This window comes from Pediculus humanus, genomic scaffold, assembly GCF_000006295.1.
Source record: "Pediculus humanus corporis 1103172107413 genomic scaffold, whole genome shotgun sequence".
NCBI classification, from domain to species: domain Eukaryota; kingdom Metazoa; phylum Arthropoda; class Insecta; order Psocodea; family Pediculidae; genus Pediculus; species Pediculus humanus.
The window spans coordinates 104,401-125,386 of record NW_002987038.1 but is presented as its reverse complement, the minus strand read 5'-3'; the positions used below and the strand labels follow the sequence as shown (position 1 = coordinate 125,386).

The window sequence follows — 20,986 nt, the reverse complement described above, 5'->3', positions numbered from 1 at the left end:
GATTCGGATGATAGCGAAGGAGAAGGAGGAATGGGAAATTTAAATAGGCTTATTGTTCGTCCTCCAGGACATAGTGGTAAAGCTAAAAGAGGTCATTTATGTTTTGATGCTTCATTTGAAACAGGTATTTTTTTTACTGACATTTTTTTTAATTAATAACAAAAAAATTTGAATTTGAATTAATTTTAATAAATTTATTTTTAAAGGAAATTTGGGAAAAGTTGAATTAATATCAGAATTTGAATATGATCTTTTTATAAGGCCGGATACATGTAATCCAAAATCAAGATTGTGGTTTAATTTTTCTGTTGATAATACAAAATCAGATCAGGTAGTACCTTGAATTAAATTTTTTCTAGAGTAATTTAAAAAATTAATTTTCTTTTTTTAATTTTCAGAGAGTTATTTTTAACATAGTTAATTTTAGTAAAAGAAAAAGTCTTTTCGAATTAGGTATGACACCAATAATTAAATCATCAAGCAGACCAAAATGGTAACTTTTATAAATTGTAATTTAATAATAATAATAATTAATAATTTTTTTAAAACGTCTCAATTTTTTGTTAATTTTGAAAAGGCAAAGGATTCCAAAAAAATACATTTATTATTATAAATCTCCTGATCATAACGGTCAAACCGTTTTATCAATTTGCCACGGATTTGATAAAGAAGAAGACATTTATCAATTTGCTTACAGTTTTCCATTTTCTTATTCTAAATGTCAAGCTCATCTTAAACAAATCGAACAGAAAAAATATTCATTTATAAAAAGAGAAATTTTAACTAAATCGATAGTGAGTTTTTCATCTCTCTCTCTCATCTCATTTTTTAAAAATTATTTAAAGAAAAATTAAAATTTTTTTTTTTAGCAAATGCGTGCAATCGATATGTTAACGATATCAAACATAGAATCCAATAAGAAACAAAGAATTGTTTTTATATTAGGAAGGATTAATCCAGGAGATTCTCCTACATCATTCGTATGTCAAGGCAAGAATATTTTTTTTAAATTAAATAATCCTTTTTATAAAAAATGAAAAGGAAAACTTAAATTTTTTATATTTTATCAAAGGGATATTAGATTTCCTCATCAGTAATCATCCAATTGCTGTAAAGCTAAGAAACGTTGCAACTTTTAAAATAGTACCCATGATGAATCCTGATGGAGTTTTTTTAGGAAATCACAGGTTTGAATTTCTGACATGTTTAACTCTAATTTATAAACCTTAAAGTAAAAAAAAAAAATTTTTTTAAAGATCGAATTTGATGGGATCAGATTTAAATAGAAATTGGCACCAACACAACGAATGGTCACATCCATCTTTATACGCTTTCAATCAATTGGTACTCGATTTGGAATCGAATAAAGTAAAAAAAAAAAAAAAAAAAATGTCACACGCTTTCCAATTATCAATTATTATTATTATTATTTTTAAAAAAAATTTTTTTTTTTAAGGGTGTTAATGTGGATTTCATATTAGATCTTCATGCAAGTTCGAGTCTTCCAGGGGTTTTTATTTACGGTAACACATACGACGACGTTTACAAGTAAAGAAAATTATTATTATTATTATTATTATTTTTGTTACTTGATGTATGTGATGCTGCGGTGATAAATATAAAGTCATTTGGAGTTTATTGCCAACATGTTTTTTTTTTTTTAGTAAATTTATAGAAATCAATATTGTTGTCGAGTTAAAAGCTTATACGGTTGCTGGATAAATATTGCATTACAATATTTATAGAGAAAAACTTAAAAAGCTTTTTACTCATTTTTGCATAAAATAAAAACAATTTACAATTTTCCAGCTTTTTTTTTCTTTCAAATTGTATATATTTTAATTTGGATTTGTTTTTCCAGTCGTTTAATAAATATTTTTATTAAATTTTATTCGATTTAAATCATAAGCTTTTAACTGAACAAACTCTAAGCATTAACGTTTTTTTGTAACAGGTACGAAAGGCATACGGTTTTTCCAAAATTGTTAGCACAAAACGTTGAAGATTACGAAAGTGATAATACAATGTATAACAGAGATGCTTTTAAATTGGGTCCCCCAAGAAGGTAATGTAAAAAAAGTATTTATGAAATATAATATCGTTTGATAAAAAAAAAAAAATGCTTTTTAGGTATTTTAATTCAAAGCTCAAAGGCGGCACGAATTGTTACACAATAGAAGTTTCATTTTTCGGTTATAAAAAAAAAGATGCTTTCAATTACAAAGTTTACACGGAGGAAGCTTGTATCTTTTTAACAAAAAAAAAAAAAAAAAAAAGAAATTTTTATTTTGATGTTGGCAACATAATAATAATAATAATAATTTTCCTGACAGGATAATCAGATCAAAGACTGGGTAGAAATTTAGTCAGAACAATATTCGATTATTATCAAGCAATGGGTTTTATTCAGGAAAAAATTTTACATTCTGTCGAAAGTATAAAAAAAAATAAAAGTAAAACGAAAAATAAAATCAAAACCGTCTGTTAAAAAAAAATTATTTTATGTAAAAAAAAAAGGTAAAATGTTATTTTATTATTTGTTGTTAATAACACGAATTAAATATTGTATTAAAAATTGCTGTCGTGTTTTTGTTTTGCAAGAGGAACACGAACTCCATCTAAACAATTTAAACCAAAATTAAAAGTTAATATGGCCTGCTGCTTTTTAACCGAAAAAAAAACTTCACGGCGTGAAAGAAAGAGGTCGATATTGGTAACCAAAAAAAAAAAAAAATACATATTTAAATCTAGATGTGTCTGCTACAGGAAGAAAATCAAATATGAAAAAATAAAACATGCGCATTTGTTTTAGTGACGTATTGACCAAGAGCGCTGCGACGATGTACAGCAGCAGCAGCCAGTCGTAGCCGTCGGTTAGCCCGAGTGCCTAACATCTCGACAACAGAAAAAATTTATCGGAAAAAAAAAAAAAAACAGAAAGAAGATGGAGTATATAAATCGTGTATTACGTATTTACGGTAAAAATCAATTGGGAAAAAAAGGGTATTAAAAAAATTTTGTTTTGATGGGTTTACAAGTTTCGAGAAGGAAATATGGGTGATTAAAATGTGGAATAAAACACATTTCTCGGTTGAGTAATGTGCTGCTGTTCGCGTTGCAGAATAATATATCGGAAGTGCACCGCTTAGCTGTGTGCTGAAATTACAACTGTTGGAGTTGTTGAAACATTCCACCGCACAGTATGGCCTCGGTCGCCGCTTGGCTGCCCTTTGCCCGGGCGGCGGCCATCGGCTGGGTTCCTATCGCCACCCATCCTCTCCCACCGCCACCGATTCCGAAAGATCGGAGAAAAGCCGATGACGAAAAATTACTGATAAACGTGTCGGGGAGAAGATTCGAAACGTGGCGAAACACCCTTGAAAAATATCCAGATACTCTATTAGGATCCAACGAAAGAGAGTTCTTCTACGACGAAGAATACAAAGAATATTTCTTCGATAGGGACCCAGATATATTTAGGCATATCCTTAATTACTATCGCACTGGTAAACTTCATTATCCGAAACACGAATGTCTCACTAGTTACGATGAAGAATTGGCTTTTTTCGGCATATTGCCAGATGTAATCGGAGACTGTTGCTACGAAGATTATCGCGATAGAAAAAGGGAAAATGCCGAAAGACTCATGGACGATAAACTATCGGAAAACGGTGATCAAAACCTACAGCAACTCACAAACATTCGTCAGAAAATGTGGAGAGCATTTGAAAATCCTCACACGTCAACGGCGGCATTAGTTTTTTATTACGTTACCGGATTTTTCATTGCCGTTTCCGTTATGGCAAACGTCGTTGAAACGGTACCGTGTGGAAACCGGCCAGGTAGAGCGGGTACCTTGCCCTGCGGTGAAAGGTATAAAATTGTGTTCTTCTGTTTAGACACCGCTTGTGTTATGATATTCACGGCCGAATATTTACTCCGACTATTTGCGGCACCCGATCGTTGTAAATTCGTACGAAGTGTCATGAGTATAATAGACGTTGTTGCCATATTACCTTATTATATTGGTCTCGGTATAACGGACAACGATGATGTTTCCGGTGCTTTTGTTACATTAAGAGTTTTTCGAGTTTTTCGAATTTTTAAATTTTCAAGGCATTCTCAAGGACTCAGGATTCTTGGGTACACATTGAAATCATGCGCATCCGAACTTGGATTTCTCGTTTTTTCATTAGCTATGGCCATTATTATATTTGCCACGGTCATGTTTTACGCCGAAAAAAATGTCGACGGCACGAATTTCACATCGATTCCAGCTGCTTTTTGGTATACTATTGTTACAATGACAACATTGGGGTAAGTGCGGAAAAATCAATCACAATTTAAAAAAAAAAAAAAAAAACGTTATCGAAAAAATTTAAATTTAAATTTAAATTTGAATTTTTTAGTTTTCTCAAAAGAGTCTTTTGATAATAATTTGATAATTTAATACTATTGAGCATGAAAAATAATAATAATAATTTTCTCGAAAAATTTTCGAATATCATTAGTCTAAGTCTTGATAAATGATCTTAATGGAAATATATTAAAATAATGATGGAAGAAAAAGAAGAATAGAATAATATACATTTTCTATTATCATCATCATCATCATTATTATTATTATTAATATTATATAAAATTTGTAGGGAAATTTAAAGAGAAATCCATTATTGATTCGATTTGTATTTATATATATAACGCGTCGTTTTACAAAAAAAAAAAAAAAAAAAAATTTCCGTTAAGCAAATCTGATGATGACGTATGATGATTCCAGCATCTGGTTTATTAATAATAATAATAATAATAATAATAATAACAATAGATTTAATATTAATGATGTCGAAATGGAATTTTTTGTTTTTTTTTTCTAAATTTTCTACAGGAATCGAAAATAAATCACAAAAAAATGGAAGATTATGATTGAGAGATTCTAGAAAAATTAATTACGACAAATTAAAACTAACGGGGAGGGGAGGGAGGGAACCGAAGAAAAAATTTCAGACGAGAAATGATTTGCCTTAAAAACAAAAAAAAAGAAATCGGTTAAAATGTCGTCTGCTTTTTTTTTTTTTTTTATTTATTCGATGTTACAATTTAGCCTCTTGAATAAAAAATCAACTTATCGGAAAATTTTTTTTCTTTTCTTTTTTTTTCTTTCACTTTTATTATTATTATTATTTATAGATATTTTTTTTCCAGCGACACTAAACGGGGGATGGGGTGAGGTGGAGTGGAGGGGGAGGAAAAGGAAAGGCGGAAGTTAACTATTATTTATTCTTAAAATATTATATCGATAATTTTATTTTTTTTTCCTCCAGTCAAATCAAAGAAAAACAAAACAAAAAAAAAGAAAATTTTTTTAAATCTGCCATAAAAATCTTTTTTTTTTTTTTTTTTTTTCAATAGTTGGCGGTTAAGGGTGTGGCTTTAATTTAACGTTAGAACACCCTCGAGTTTTGCTTTTTTTTTCTGGAGGAGACGGGGGGCGGGAGCGGGAGAGGGGGCGGTGAAATTATCGCAATGAAGACTAAAAAAAAAAAATATTCTAGAATGTTTTCATCGTCCATGCAATCGGTAGTACACTAATCACCGAAATTCTTATCAGTTAAGCCCTTTTTATCATATAATTTATTATTATTATTATTATTATCATTAGCATTATTATATAAATGACCAAATAATTATTATTTACGATCGTCATTTATAATTTAAACCGAATAATAATAATAATAATAATAATAATAATTAAATAGGAAGAAAAAATTGTTTTAAATATAAATATGGCGAAACGAATTTCCCCTCGCCGCCATTTTATTTGCGCGCAGTACTTTTATTATTTTAACGGTTTTTTTTTTTTTTTTTTTTTTTTTTAAACTTTCCCCGGAAATTATTTAAATTTAATAATTTATTAATAAAAAAAAGCAATAATAATAATAATAATAATGACAATAGATCGTTCCCTTGTTAAATATTAATAATAATAATAACAATAACAAAAAAAAAAGAAACAAAAAAAGATTTTGTACGAAATATAAAATGAACCTATTTATTTATATTTATTTTACGAGTATAATTGTCTTTTTTTTTCAAAAAAAATTATTTATAAATAATTCAAAGGAATAACGATTATTAAATTAAATAAATTATGAACGCGTTAAATAATTTAATTAATAAAAATGATCCGATTTCAATATTAATAATAATAATAATAATAATTATAATAATAGAAATATGGTTAATAATAATAATAATAATAATAATAATATATATAATAAAATCGAGTTTTAACCTTGGGTTTAAAAAAAAAAAAAACTTAAAAAGAAAAAGAAGAAGAAGCTATATATTTATAGCGTTTGAATTCTATTTTTAAATTTTTCTTTTTTTTTTTTAATAATGAATTTTAACCGACGTCGTCGGTTGATTCTGCTGACGTTATTAATTTAAAACTAGATTTTGATTCGGTTAAATAATCATCATCGTCATTATTATTATTATTATCATTATTTAAATTTTGTAACAATGATACATACGTTTTTTTTTTTTTCCTTTTTTTCCGTTACGTAAATTTGGCAACGTTTAAATTTTAATCGATTTCATTGTTATCTCGTTAGGCTTACATATAATTTTTTTTTTTTTTTTTTCGTAAGTTGGTAGAACCTTTTGCGAACTTTAGTTATTTTTTATCCTTTCATTGAACGCGTACATTTTTTACTTTTAGTTTTTTTTTTTTTTTGAAAATTATGTTTAGGCGTTCGATTTTACACGTTCGCTCGTTCGTTTTGATTTTATTAATACGGAATATTGTTATCGTTGAAATATTTTACGAAATAAAACAATTAAAGTGTGAGTTTTTCGAAAGTTTAAATATAAGAAAAAAAATATTCGGTTTTTCTTGTTGGCGGTTTTTTCTTAGAGGGAAATCTTAATAGTCTGAAGCCTTTTGAATAATTTATTATTTTAAAAGATGCATTATTAATTAAATCGAAAGGAAAGTTTTATTTTATATAAGAGACTGAATATTAAGTTTATAGTCCATTCGGTTTTAAAAAGGTTCTTAAATAAAATTGATAATAATAATAATAATAACAATAATAATTACGATAATGGATGTTATTAAGCGGTTTCACGTTTTTTCGGTTTTTTTTTTGTTTTGTTTTTTGTTTATTTTGTATATTTTAAAACGTTTCGATTTTTAATAATTTATTTAAAACAAATAAGAAAGGGTAAAATTGTTTTTTTTTTTTTTTTGTGTAAAAATGTTTTTCACGAAAGCGGATTATAACCAAATCAGGTTAAGTATATTTTTATTATACTATATTTCGAAGTGGCTCAATGTTATCGCCACTGTTTTAATTACTTTTTTTTTATTTATTTAATAATTATTGTAAAATAATACTAGTAATAAAAACTCGTTAAACTATTATTACTGTGATTATTATTATTATTATTACTGCTACGATAAAGCGAGAGATTAAAGTAAAAAGTTATTGTGGTATTGAATTTATTAAAATTTAATTAAATTTTTTTTTTTTTTTTTTTAATACCGTGAATTAAATATCAAGGTAAAAAAACTATATATAAAAAAAATTTTTTTAAGCGAAAAAGCCACGTAATAATTATTTATTTATTAAAAGCAAAATTTTATTAATAAAAGAAAAGGAAAAAGTAATTAAATTTTTTTAATAAGTGATCTGAGTCTAATTCTAAGAAAATAATTTTTACATATATATAATTAAACTTTGCTCATTGTTGGAGTGTAATAAAAACAAATAATAATAATAATAATAATAATACTCTTAGCTCAAATAGTAGAGGAACATGGAGGAAAAAATTATGGAAAAAGGAATACTGAGAAGGGCAAAACTAATACTCCAAGAAAATAAAGAAAATGAATCAGAATAATGGCAGCTTACTACTTACAACAGCAAAGGACAATCTTAGAAGAATCTAAAGGGCAAATGGTAACAAAAACAGTTACATGGGCAATATTTAAAAGGAGTTAACGCTTCAGATATTACTAAGAAGAGCAAGAAACCTAATTTTGTGAACTTTCAACTACGAGAAGGCAAGTAAGTCTAAAGGTTTGCCAAAACAAGTGCCGAATTTGTGAATTACAATCAGATACAATTGATAATCTAATTTCCGGTTGTTCGAAATTGGCATAACAGGAATACCTAGAGGGCACTATAAAATTTGTCAATATCTCCATTGGAATATATGCCGAAAATATGGAATGGTTGGATTTTCCAAGGAATGGTACAACCACATTCCAAGCCCGGTTACGACAGTAGGTCCATGCACAGTTCTATATGATCAACAAATCCACATTGTCAAAACTGTGCCAGCCAGCAAATTGGACATCATTCTAAGACACAACTCTGAAAAATGGTGTAAACTAACTGAAGTAAAAATATAGCAGGCAGTTAAAGAATGGGGCAAAAGGCTGAAATAACCAGGATGTGGGGAATAAAGACAGAAACTATTCCGGTCATCGTTGGGGCACTGGGAGCCACGATGCCACATTCAATGAAAGGAAATTTAGAGAAGTTTTTCAAGAATTTAAAAGAAGAAACCATCTAGGAAATGGCACCACATTCTTCGACAAATATTATAAATAGCACCAAAGAAATTTGAAGGATTCGGGTAGGGTAAACCTGGAAAAAATGTTTAAAAACCTCCTTACACAAAATCATGTCGCGTTCAAAGGGCAATCTGAAAACAATAATAAAACAAAACAAAACAAAATAAAATAAACATAAATTTTTTTTTTATCGACGTTAAATTATAATATTTAATAAATAAATAAAATAATAAACGTTTTCCTTTAGACGTTATAAAAACAAAAATAATAAAATTTTACATATATATATATTGCAAAGGGTTTTTAGAATGTAAAACGTTTAGCCCCCCCCCTCTCTCTCTCTTTTCCCCGCCCCCCTCCTCGTACCTCCCATAACATATTATAAACTTTTCAAATAAATTTAGTTTTGTTTTTCATTATTAAAAAAAAAAAAAAAACGTCACGACATAACAATTACTGTAAAAAAAAAAACAAATAAAAATAATCTACTCGGACACACAACATAACGTCACGAATTATTTTATTATTATTACTTTAATATTTTTATATATATATCGAGGTAATACCAACCGAAAAAAAAAAAAAAATTATTCGACATTGAATTTATTGTATAACACACATAAACACACACCGAAGCCAATAAAACTATGAAAACATATTAATGCAAAAAAAAACAAAACAATTTTTTTTATAAAGAAAATGTGGTTTTTGTTAAGTGCCATCATCATCAAATGTTAAGATATAAATATTTGAATAAAAAGAGAAAAAAAATCTCTCTCTATCTCTTTCTATCTCTCTCTTTCTCTCTCTTTTTTTTCGAAAATTATACAAAAACGAACGAAATTTAATAATTTTTACTAAATTCTTATTTATAAAAATAAAACTTATTCTTCGATTGTTTCATGTTTTTCATCGTGGTAATTATAAACAAACAAACAAACAAACGAAAAAAAAAAAGTTTTATTTTTTTTCTTCTGCTCATGGCCGATGGCTCAAATAAAAACGTATCTATTATTGCGTTTAAATTACGATTAAAAAAAAAAAAGAAAACACCCACGTTTGTTTTATTAGTGTTTGTTTTACTAGCCAAAAAACAGTTTTTTTAAATTGTTCTTTAAATATTTATTCATACGTTAAATTTACCCCATAATAATAATAATAATAATAATAATAATTCTAATAATAAAATTTATTGTTTTAATTGATTATTGTCCTTGATTGAAAATTAATTATTATTTTTTTGTTGTCTGTTTATAATTAACAAACGTTTGTAGTGTAAAATAAAGGTCACAATTTTTTTTTGTAATTGTTTGTTTGGTTGTTAACATGAAAATTTACGTTATAAAAACCCAAACCAAAAAAAAAAATTAATTTAATAACGAAAACGATTATTTATTAAAATTTTTTTTGTATCGTTTATTTATTAATAATAATAATAATAATTTGAATTCTCGTAAGATAATTATTGTTTTTCTTTATATATAGATTTGAAAAATTTAAACAATCATCGTCTATGTGTTTATGTTTTATGTTTTTTTTTGTTTTTTTAATGAAACAAAAACATTTTCTTTCTTATATATATCAGGTTTAATTGTATGTTCGTAAAATAAATCGGGTATTATGTTTGTTTGTTACGTCATTTCGAAAGGTTTTTAACTCTCGTAAAAAATTTTTAAAAGATGTAATTTTAAAATGAATTTTATTTCTCTCTCTTTCTCTCTCTCTGCCTCTATTTTTCTATTTCTCTTTCACTCTCTCTGCCTCTATTTTTCTATCTCCCTGTTTCTTTTTCTCTCTAACTCTAACTCTCTCTCTCTCTCTCTCTCCCTCGTCTAATTCGGTTTTTCTCAAAAATTTGATTTCACATTTAAATTTTGTTTATTAATCATGTTTTCGCGATGAAACAATGTTTTGAAACTTTAAAAACTTTGACGGTTTTAAATAACTTTTCTATTATTTTCAATATACAATAATAACAAAACGACAAAATTTTATTTTATTTTATTTTTTTTTTTTGATTTTGATGGATTTTAATGGAAAAAAATTAAAATTGAATGAATTGAATGGCGGTGGTGGTGGTGGTAGTAGCAGTAGCAGTAATAATAATATTAATAATAATAATAATTTTATTGTTGTATTTTATTAGGCATAAAATTATTTCATTAAAAAAAAATTTTTGGCTCCATTTAACGGTTAATGATATTTTGTTTTTTTTTTTTTTTTAATATTTTCTTTTTTTCAGCTGAATATTTTTACACTCGACAAGACGATATTTGAAAAATTTAAGGGAGTAAAGGGAAAGGGGAAGGAGTGAGGGGACACTTTGTGAAGTGGAGGAGGAGGTGTGGGAGGAAAATAAGGAGAGATCCGAAATTTATTTTGTAATATTTTACAAAGAATTAGATTTGATAGATGTTGATGTTAGATTCGTGTTATGGGAAATGGGGGGAGGAAGTGAAGGGTAAGTTTTAGATATAAGTGTGGGGGGTCGTTTAAGAATTCTTTTTTTACGTCAGTCAAATTGAAAAATGCATAGTCGAAAATATAAAATTTTTTCTTTATAAGAAAGGTGAATTGATGGTTTGAAAAATTTGAATTTTATTTAAGAAATTTATTTTCATGAAAGAAATGAAGAGGAAAAAAGAGTATGCATGACGTAAAAACGAGTTTTTTTTAAGAGGGGAGTCGGTGGGGGGGAAGGAAACAATTTACTGATTTCAATATGGAAGAAAATATAATTTTTTTTTTATTTTGTATTAAAATAAGAAACTTAAAAAAAAAAAAAAAAAATTGAGACAGTGACTACTACGGTTATGACAAAAAAAAAATTTATTATCATTTCTTATTATTATTATCGTTTAATAGAAAAATTATTATTATTATTATTATTAATTTTATTATTTATAATTTTTAATAGGTCAAAATACTGGAAGGTTTTGGAGGTAAAATTTGCCAAATGGCCATTTGCCAATCGCTTTTTTTTCAAAAGAGAAAAATCGAAAAGAAATGAATTTATTAAAAATTTTCACATTTGAAAATGAAATGAAAACATTCGCGCATTATTCAAAATTATCTACGTATCTGCGGCAATTTGTAAGTTTATCATTCCTTATCATTATTATTTTAGAGAGTTTTCCGAATTTGAAAAACATGTTTTCTTTACGACCGATCAAAAAAATGTATCTTTCGGTGGATAATTTCCTTATTTATTTTTTTTGACGAGCGTTTAATATATTATTTATTTACCGTGAATCCGTAAGAAAATAAATTTAAAAAAATTTTTTCCTATTTATTTATTATTATTTAATTAACTGTAAAAGAAAAAATAATTATTGCGAATCACGACGTGAAAATATTTATTTATTTAAAAACATAATAATTTCGATGCATAAAAGGGGGGTAAATAAATAAACGAATTCAACTACATCTGGTGATTAAAAAATTAACTACGGTAATAACAATCATAAAGCATAGAGTAATTAAACAACGACGGTTACAAACGATTAGTTTGTTTTTCTCCGATTTAAATTTAAATCGTAATTAAATTTAAAATAATTTAATTATAAATTTTTTTTTGCGGTTGGAAAAAAATTTAAAAATGTTGCATTTGAAAACGATGATTGAAAAAATTACTTTTTAACTAACGGTTTTGTTTTTATTTTATTTTTCTTCTGCTTCAAAAAAAAAAAAAAAAACAAAAACAAATAAACATAAACGCATCATGTGTGTGTGTGTTACGTATGTAAACAATATAACGAAAGAGAAATTAGTTTTTTTTCAAATTAATTAACGGTTAATAAGAAATTTATTTATTCTATTTTATTTTCTATCAGTTAAAGTATTTTACAAAAATTTCTTTTTCTAAAAAAGTTAAAGTTTTACCCCCCCCCCCTCCCACCCGAGAAAAAAAACAACGAATGGATTTTTTTACTTTTTGTGAAATTTGTCAGATGAAACATAAATTGTTTGTGTCGTCACTTTTCACTTGAACTCTTTATTTTTTTTTTTAGATTTTTAAAATGATTTTTTTTAGCCCCCCCTCCCTTTATTTTTTTTTTTTTTTGCTTTTTTCGTTTTTTGTTTTCGTCCTCCATTTTTATTCTTGGAGTAACAACAGAAAAAAAAAGAATAAAAATAAAAAGTTTACTTATTTTTTTTCACGAAAATGTATATCGCATAAATAATATATTTATTATTTTACATATATACATACGGTCGATAGAATTAAATTGAACAAAAACAAATAATAATAATAATAATAATAATAATAATAATAATGATAAAATGGAAAACAATGAAAAAGAACGAAAATAAAATTGTCATGGTGCGTGTTATTGTTTTATAAAGTAAACGTATTTGTTTTCCAAAAATTTTCCCTTTTTTTCCCTTTTTTTTACTTGTACGTGGAAAAAATTTTCCGTTTCGTTCTCATCAATATTATTATCACCATTATTATTATTACTATTATTATTATTATTATTATTATTATTCGCATTTGAATTCGCGATAAATAATTAGTGTAGAGAATGTATGAATGTTTTTCAACATTCATTTCAGGTTCATTATCGAATTTGTTATTATTATTATTATTATTGTTATTGTCATCATCATCATCATCATCATCATTGTTTTTCATTCATAATATAAAAATAATAAGTATTATTATCATCATCATCGTCATCAATTAAAAGAAAAAAAAAATTTTTTTATCAAACGTGATTAAAGAAGTTTTTGAAAAATTTTTCGCTTAAATTCTCGAAGAAATAAGAAAAAAAAAATAAATAAATAATTTTTTATTAATGGCAATAAAATCCAAAGAAAAAGAGAGAGGGGAAGAGGTAGAGAAGGTGGGAAAGGGGAGAGAGAGAAAAAAGTGTTAATAAAAATTAACAGAAATGCAACAAAACACACAAACACAAACGCAAACTTGAATAAAATTCGAAAATAACAAAAAAAAAAAATTACATAGAATAAATAAATAAATAAATAAAACGGTATTGGGAAATCGAATTTGTCTCCTCCCCTTTCCCCTCGATCCCCCTCTTATTCCCCCACACAAAAAAATTCCGACAGAATTTAAAAAGTAATAAAAATGTGGTGGTGCTCACTGATTGAATACATATTTTCCCACCTCCCCGTTCTCCCCCATCCCTCTCGTTAAAAGTAAATAAATAAATAGTTTTTCATTTAATTGGGGGAAAAAAATGTTTTGTAAATAAATAAAAATAAAAATTTGAGTGGTAATTAATAAATGTGTTACTGATAAAATGCATATTATTAATACGGGGAAAAAAAAAAAACAAACCGACGCCATATTGAATGAAATCGATAAAATAATAATAATAATACAATTTTTCTTTTTCTTTCTCTTCTTTTTCTCCGGTTTTTTTTTTTTTTTTTTTGCTACCATCTCGACGGAATTTATACATAGCAGACGTTTTTATTATTATTATTATTATGTAACTCTTTTTAAACCTTCTGCTTCTTTATTATTATTATTATTATTATTAATTCATTTTTTTTGTGTTTTTTTTTTAATTCATTAAAAATTTTTTGTTTTAAGTCGAAAATAAGGTGAGGGGGGGGGGAGAAACCTAATTAAATTAAAAAGGAAAAAGTTTTTCTTTCTTTCTTTTATCTATTGCCCTTTGACCTCTATTATCTCTACCCCTGTAAAGAAAAACTTGAGATTTTATTAAGTATTTACATACGCGTGAAGTTAATTAGGCGATGGAGGGTGGGAGGCGAACGAGAGCGAGGGCGGATATGAGGGGGGCAAGAAGGGTAAACAAACAAAAAAATTTCGGCGTTTCATTTTTTACTTTGTTTTTTGTTTTTTTTTTTTTGGGATTCCCTTGAATTTTTCATTGAAATTTCACGGAGATCAGAGAAACGAAGCACAAAATTTACGCGCACGAACACACACACACGCGCGCTCGAGCTCGCACAAAAAAATAAATAAATAAATAATCGAACTCGTTTTTTTTTTTTGTTGTTGTTGTTTCGTTCTCTTTTTCGTAACGGTTTTTTCTTTTTTTTAAATTTTGACTAAATGTCGTAAGCGTTCGTTTTTCTTTTTTTTTATTCGCACGATTTAATTTTACATCGGATTTGAAAACGATAAAAAAAAAAACAAAAATAAAAAAAATTTTTTTTTTGTACTACTTTCGGGTTTGTAATTTGACGTTAGGACGACGTTTTTCATGCGGAAAATTAGTTTTTTTCCTCTTTCTCGTGGTTAATAAAGAAACGAACGTAATTTAATAAATAAAATTATTATTATTATTTTAAAATAAAAAAGTCAAAAATATAAAAGCAGACGTCGGAAAATTTAAAAAAAAGGAAAAAAGGAAAAAAAAAGAGTTTTGGGGGGGTGCGTAGGTGAATGGGAAAACGTCTTTTTAAACCGTTTATGAAATCCGTTTATTTCTGCTCTGAAACTTTCGATTTAGATTTATTTTTTTTCCAAAACAAACAAATAACCGAATGAACAAACGAACAAACAAACGAACAAACCCTTAAAGAAAAATAAAAAAATTTTGTTTCTTAAAATAAAACAAACGAACGAAAAAAAAATCTTTTGCCACGTAAATAAATAATAAATTTAAAAAAGAAAACGTTACAAATAATAATAATAATTACGATGGAAAATCACACAAGAACCAAACCGAAAAAAAAAAAAAAAAAATAATAATAATAATAATAATAATAATAATAATTACTAATAGACGAAGCGAAACGTTTTTTTTTTTTTTTGTATATAAATTTAAACTTATTCACAATTTTAGTTTTTTTTTTTTTTTTAAACATTATTATTATCATTATTTATTACGTAATTTAATGGATATCCCGAAGTCGATAGGAGGGAGAAGGGGAGAAGATGGGAGTGGGGAGGCGAGAAAAAAAAGGTAATTTTGATAAATTAAAAAAAAAACGAAAAAGGTAACGTAGGAAAATTTTTTTAAATTTAAATTTATTACACGACAACCAATAATTATTTATTACTTTACAATGTGATTTCGTGTTTGTTAACAACAAACAAACAAAACAAACGAAATTGTTACGTACATTTTCGTTTTATTATTATTATCGTCATATAAACGTAATCGTTTATCGTCACATATAAATTTTTTCTTTTAAGTTTTTCTTTTTTTTTTTTTCCTTTGATTAATTTTATTTATTTATAAGAAGTTTAATTTTTTTTTTTTTTTTTTGGGTTATGAATATTTTTGACCGGAAGTTAATTATATCGCCCCCCCCCCAAAAAAAAAAGGCGAGAGAATAATGATTAAATATTAATGTCGATTACTTTAGTAAATTTTTTATGTTACAATTTTACTGCTATTTGTCTTTGTAAAGGGTATGAGGTACCTTGAAACCGCAACAACAACAACAGCAACAGAATTTGTTATGACTTCCGGTTTACGTTTATTTATTTATTTTTTTATTAAATATTTACTTTAAAAAAATTTTTTTTTAACCGGATATTTGAAATTTTTTCCGATCGACAAAGAAAAAATGATAAAAATTTTTTTTAACGTTTTTAATAGAATATCATCATCAACATCATCATCATCATCATCATCATCATCGTCTAGTCATTGCTTACTAACAACGTTAAAATTCATTTTCGAATTAAAAAGTTAACGTTTATTAAATAGAAAGAAAACGTTTGAAGGACTTAAAAGGAAAAATGTCGAGAGAGAGAGAGAGAGAGAGAGAGAGAAAGGAAGGAAGGAAACCACATTGTCACGAAACGAATAAAAAACTCCTTAAAACTCTTTTTTTTTCTGCTACGAATGCTCTAATAATAATAATAATAGTTAAAAATGAAAGTTTTTAATTATTTATTTAATAATTAAAATTATTGTTATTATTATTTTTTTTTTTTTAATTTTTTTAACAAGATAACATTTAAATAAAATCCACCTTTTTATCCCTGATAACAAAGTCGAGAGAAATAAAAGAGAGGGAGAGAGAGAGATAAGAGAGAAAAGAAGGGAAAAAAGGTATACTTGATAATAATAATAATAGTGAAATGTTTATTTTTAAGTCGAAAATCATTTCGTAAATTATTCGCACGTGTTCGAATTAGGTAATTTAATAATAATAATAATTATTATTATTTATACGGGGCAAATCCAAAGGGTTCCCACACATACTCCCTTCCCACCTCCCCGGGGAGCTGATTGTAAAACACCTGCTTCTCCTTTTTTTTTTTATGTATAACTTTTTTCTCACTTACCTTATTTTCCCATTTATTCTTTCTCTCTTTCTGACTCTGACTCTCTTTTAGTCTTCATTCTTCGTAATAAAACGCGTCATACGTAAAATTTACGTCAGGTTTAACGTCGGAACGTCGTGTCATTTTATTTATTGCTGTAAATAAAAAAAATAAAAATAAATAAAAAATTTAAATAAAAAAATAAAAAAAAAGAAAACAAAATGGCGAAGTTTAAACATTTTAAATGATTTTAATGGAATATAATCATCATCATCATCATCATCATCATCATCATCATCATCATCATCATCGTCATCGCCGTCATATTGCTTACTAATAATGGCATAAATAAAAGTTTTAAAAATTTTTATTACGAATTATATTTCGATGGAAAATTTTTTTTAACATTGAAACACGTTTTTGTTTTGTTTTGTTTTGTTTGTTTTGTTTTTTAAATTTATACGTAATGGCGCCAAAAAAATTGGACAGTTGCATTTTATTTGTTATTTTATTGTATAATAATGTCTTATACATTGTTTAGATGTAACTTTTTTTTTTTTTGCTTTTGTTTTTTTAATGTTGGCTTGCTTTAGAGTTTAAACTGACGTTCCATTAAGTTTGAAATTTCTTTTGTTTTTTTTTTCCTCGTTCGGATGAGGGAAGGGGAAAAGGGGGGAAAGGGAGAAAGAAAGATGCTGTATTATTAGTTGGGAGAATATATTTTTTGTCTCTTTCCCTCGTCGTCTGTGTTTCCCCCCCCCCTACATACTATTCGTAAATTTTTTTTTTTTTGTCGTAATTTATAAAATTTTAATGATAATGATGATGATTTTTTTCTAATAAATGAATAAAAATAAATAAATGAAATTTTAAAATATAAATAAATAAATAATTTTTTTTATTGATTTGAAAAATGTGAAAGAAAGAGATAGAAGATTAAAAAAAAAGAGAGAAAAATGGAAAAAAAGGCCAAAAACGTAAATTGAAATTTTATAAAATTAAAAAAAAAAAAAAAAAAAAAAAAAAAAGTTTCGTGTCGCTGGAAAACATGTTCGTTAAGTTTTTTCTTTTCTTTCTTTTTTTTTTTACGGGAAAACAACTCCGGGGAAAATATACGGGAAAAAGTTTTCAATCAAAAAAAAAAAAAAAAAAAAAAAAAGAAAATTCTAACGGTTTCTGAATTTAAATTTCAAACGACATTAATTGTATTATAAGTAAGTTTTTCAACCTCTAAACTTTTGTTCTTCTTCTTCTTCTTCTTCTATTGGGCCCGAAAAAAAAACAAAAAGAAGAAGAAGAAGAAAAAGTTGGGAGGTTTTTTGTTTTTCTTTTTTTTTTTGAAATTTAAATGATTTGTTTCCGGGGGATGTACTTAATTGAGTGAGTATCGGGAAAAAAAACCCAAATACAAATGCAAATGCTTAATTACGAAAACAAACAACACCCAACACGGATAAAATTGTTTTTTTTTTTTTTTCATAACAAACGACAAACGATAAAATTTTTAAATTAATTTTTTTTTTTTTTTTTGAAGGGGACCCTTCGTTTGTAGGAATTTTTTTTTTATTAATTGTGATTTTTTTCATTAGTACTATAAAAATAATTTTTTTTTTTCATTTTGTCTTCTGCCACGATTCACTTAAAAAAAAAAAATTATTCGTTAAATATTTTGTCGAACGCAAAAAGAAAAAAAAAAAACAAAAAAAATTTGAGCATTTTTACCCATTTTTTACATTAAATTATTCGATTTTTCTCGCAAGAAATTAATAATAATAATAATAATAATAGTAATAACAATAATAATAATAAATAAATCAAAATAATAATAATGATAATAGTAATCAAATATAAATAGATGTGATTCGAAACGACGTCTTTTTTTTTTTTGGAAATTGTTAATCGTGAAATATTAAAAAAAAAAAAAATCAAAAATTTTCTTTACTTCAAAAGGAAAACGTTAAGAAAAAGAGAGAGAGAAAGAAAGAAAAAGTGAGAGAGAAAAGTTTTTTCAAAAGAGGATTAAAAACATTTAAAGTTTTTTTTTTTTTTTGTTTTTTGTCTAGTAACCAAAGGATATTTTGACAAATGATTTTTTTAAAGTTTACTCATACAAATAATAATAATGATGATAAGAAAAAGAAAAGAAAAAATTATTATTATTATTATTATTATTATTATTATTATTATTATTAATTTTTATTAAAAAAAAAAAAACGAAAAAAAAAATTTTTGTCGCAAATTTAATAATTGATTAGGAAAAAATTTATAATTTTTTCATTTAAAAAAAAAGGAAAGAATGTAAAGGAAAGGAAAAGGAAAAAAAAAAAAGGGAAAAAAAGGTAAATAGTTTAAAATAACGAACAAACGAAAGAACGAACGAACGTGGTATGAAAAAAAAAAAAGAAAGAAAGAAAAAAAAAGGGGTAAAATCCAGCGAAAAGCAAAGCAGAAAACTCTTTTTACGGAAAAGCTCTACACAAATGACGGAAAATCAATACTAAGCTAAATGCAAGAGGGGGAAAGAGAATGGGGGAAGAGGAGGAGAAGAGGGAGGAGTAGGGATGATGGTTTTGCTCACAACCTACTTCTGGAATAAGGCCTGCAAAGCTGCAGAGAGAGAGAAAGAGAGAGAAAGAGAGAGAGATTCTACGGCCATCGTTTTCCTTTTTTTTTTTTTTTAAATCTTCCACTTCTCCTCTTCTTCTTTTTCTTCTTTTTTTTCCATCCTTTTTCATCTTTTTTCTTTTTAATAATAATTTTCTCTCTTTTTTTTTTTTTTAAATCTTTCTCTTTCTTTCTACTCTCTCTCTCTCTCTCTCTCTCTCCCCTTTTCCACATTTTTTCTCTCGTTTTTTTTTCCGTTACGATATTTTCATTATTATAACAATAATTATTATCGTCATCGTTATTATTATTATTATTATTTTCACTTTTTCCTCATTTTATTCGTTGTTTATTTATAAATGATATTAAAAAAAAAAAAAATCCTTCGGGATTATTTTCCGAACGGGTTTTTTTTTTTTTAATTTTTTTTTAACGGATTTAAATTTTGTGCAAAACAAAAACGAGTCCATAGAGTAAAATTTTCGTGAAAATTATTAATGTAATAATTACGTGGTAAGGGATGAGAGAGAGAGAGAGAGACAGGATGAGGGGGTGAAGAGTAAGGGGAACGAGAGTCCAAACGGACATAACTCTAATAATAATTAATTCGATAATAATGATAATTATAATAAAAATAATTTTAAAAAAAACAGAAAAAATTTATTTAAAGGTTGAATGAAATTCTATCGATTTCGCTTTTTAATAATTTATTTTTGTCAATTATTATTATTATTATTGTTATTGTTGTTGTTATTATTATTATTAATATTATTATTATGTATCGAATGGAAAACTAAGTTATTTATTTTTTTGGAAAAAAAGTTAATTTTGTTATGCGAAAGAATTTATTCGGTTAATTCGATTTGGAATTTTTGAAATATTATCATTATTATTATTATTAATTTTTTATTTTCTTTGGGGCACATTTTTTTAAAAGTATCACCACCACCACCACCACCACCATCATCATCATCATCATCAATTACAATGATAGTCCATTAAATTTTTGCGTACGGAATCATTTTTTTTTTTTACATTCGCTTTTTCCCTCTTTTTTGAATAATTTTATAAAATTTAAATAATAATGATACTTCCTTCTCCAAAAAAAAGGAGAGGGAAGGAAGAAGAGTGGGGAGGGGATAAGAGTATATAAATGAAAACGGAACGGAAATAATAATAATAATAAAAAAAATTTTCATATTCAAAAAAAAAAAAAGAAAAACAATGAATCAAATTTTTTTTTTTTTTTTATTAAGATATAAAATGTTTTTTTTTTTTTTTTTTTTTTTTTGAATTGGATTTGGCTCCAGCAAAAATGCACGCATATATTTTTTATGTATACGTTTTTTTTTTTTTTCTCGTAATAATAAATATATATCTTTCCTTTCACGGATGATATTCGGTAGTAAATTATTATAAAGTCAACTCAATGATTTATATCGTGATCGTAGCAGTAGAAGCAGAAGCAGTAGCAGGAGCCACGTCATTTTTCCATAATAATTCCATAAAAAAAAGAAAAAATTGTTTTTCTTTATCATTTAAGTTTTTTTTTTTTTTGAATATAAATATAAAAA

At 25.9% G+C, this 20,986-nt stretch overlaps 2 protein-coding genes across 2 annotated transcripts; both read left to right on the top strand.

The window, feature by feature from the left end:
- Window positions 1–30: 30 nt before the first annotated feature.
- On the top strand, window positions 31–2,366 carry Phum_PHUM065360 (uncharacterized protein; the record flags this gene model as incomplete). Its single annotated transcript, XM_002423474.1, has 11 exons — window positions 31–124; window positions 207–331; window positions 399–493; window positions 578–794; window positions 870–990; window positions 1,073–1,187; window positions 1,257–1,368; window positions 1,457–1,548; window positions 1,955–2,065; window positions 2,131–2,224; window positions 2,334–2,366. The coding sequence occupies 11 exons, from the start codon at window positions 31–33 to the stop codon at window positions 2,364–2,366; spliced, it is 1,209 nt and encodes a 402-aa protein (XP_002423519.1).
- Window positions 2,367–3,202: 836 nt separating this feature from the next.
- Phum_PHUM065350 (voltage-gated channel, putative) lies at window positions 3,203–4,431 on the top strand (the record flags this gene model as incomplete). The annotated part of the gene is made up of 2 exons (XM_002423473.1): window positions 3,203–4,317; window positions 4,410–4,431. The coding sequence occupies 2 exons, from the start codon at window positions 3,203–3,205 to the stop codon at window positions 4,429–4,431; spliced, it is 1,137 nt and encodes a 378-aa protein (XP_002423518.1).
- Window positions 4,432–20,986: the final 16,555 nt, after the last annotated feature.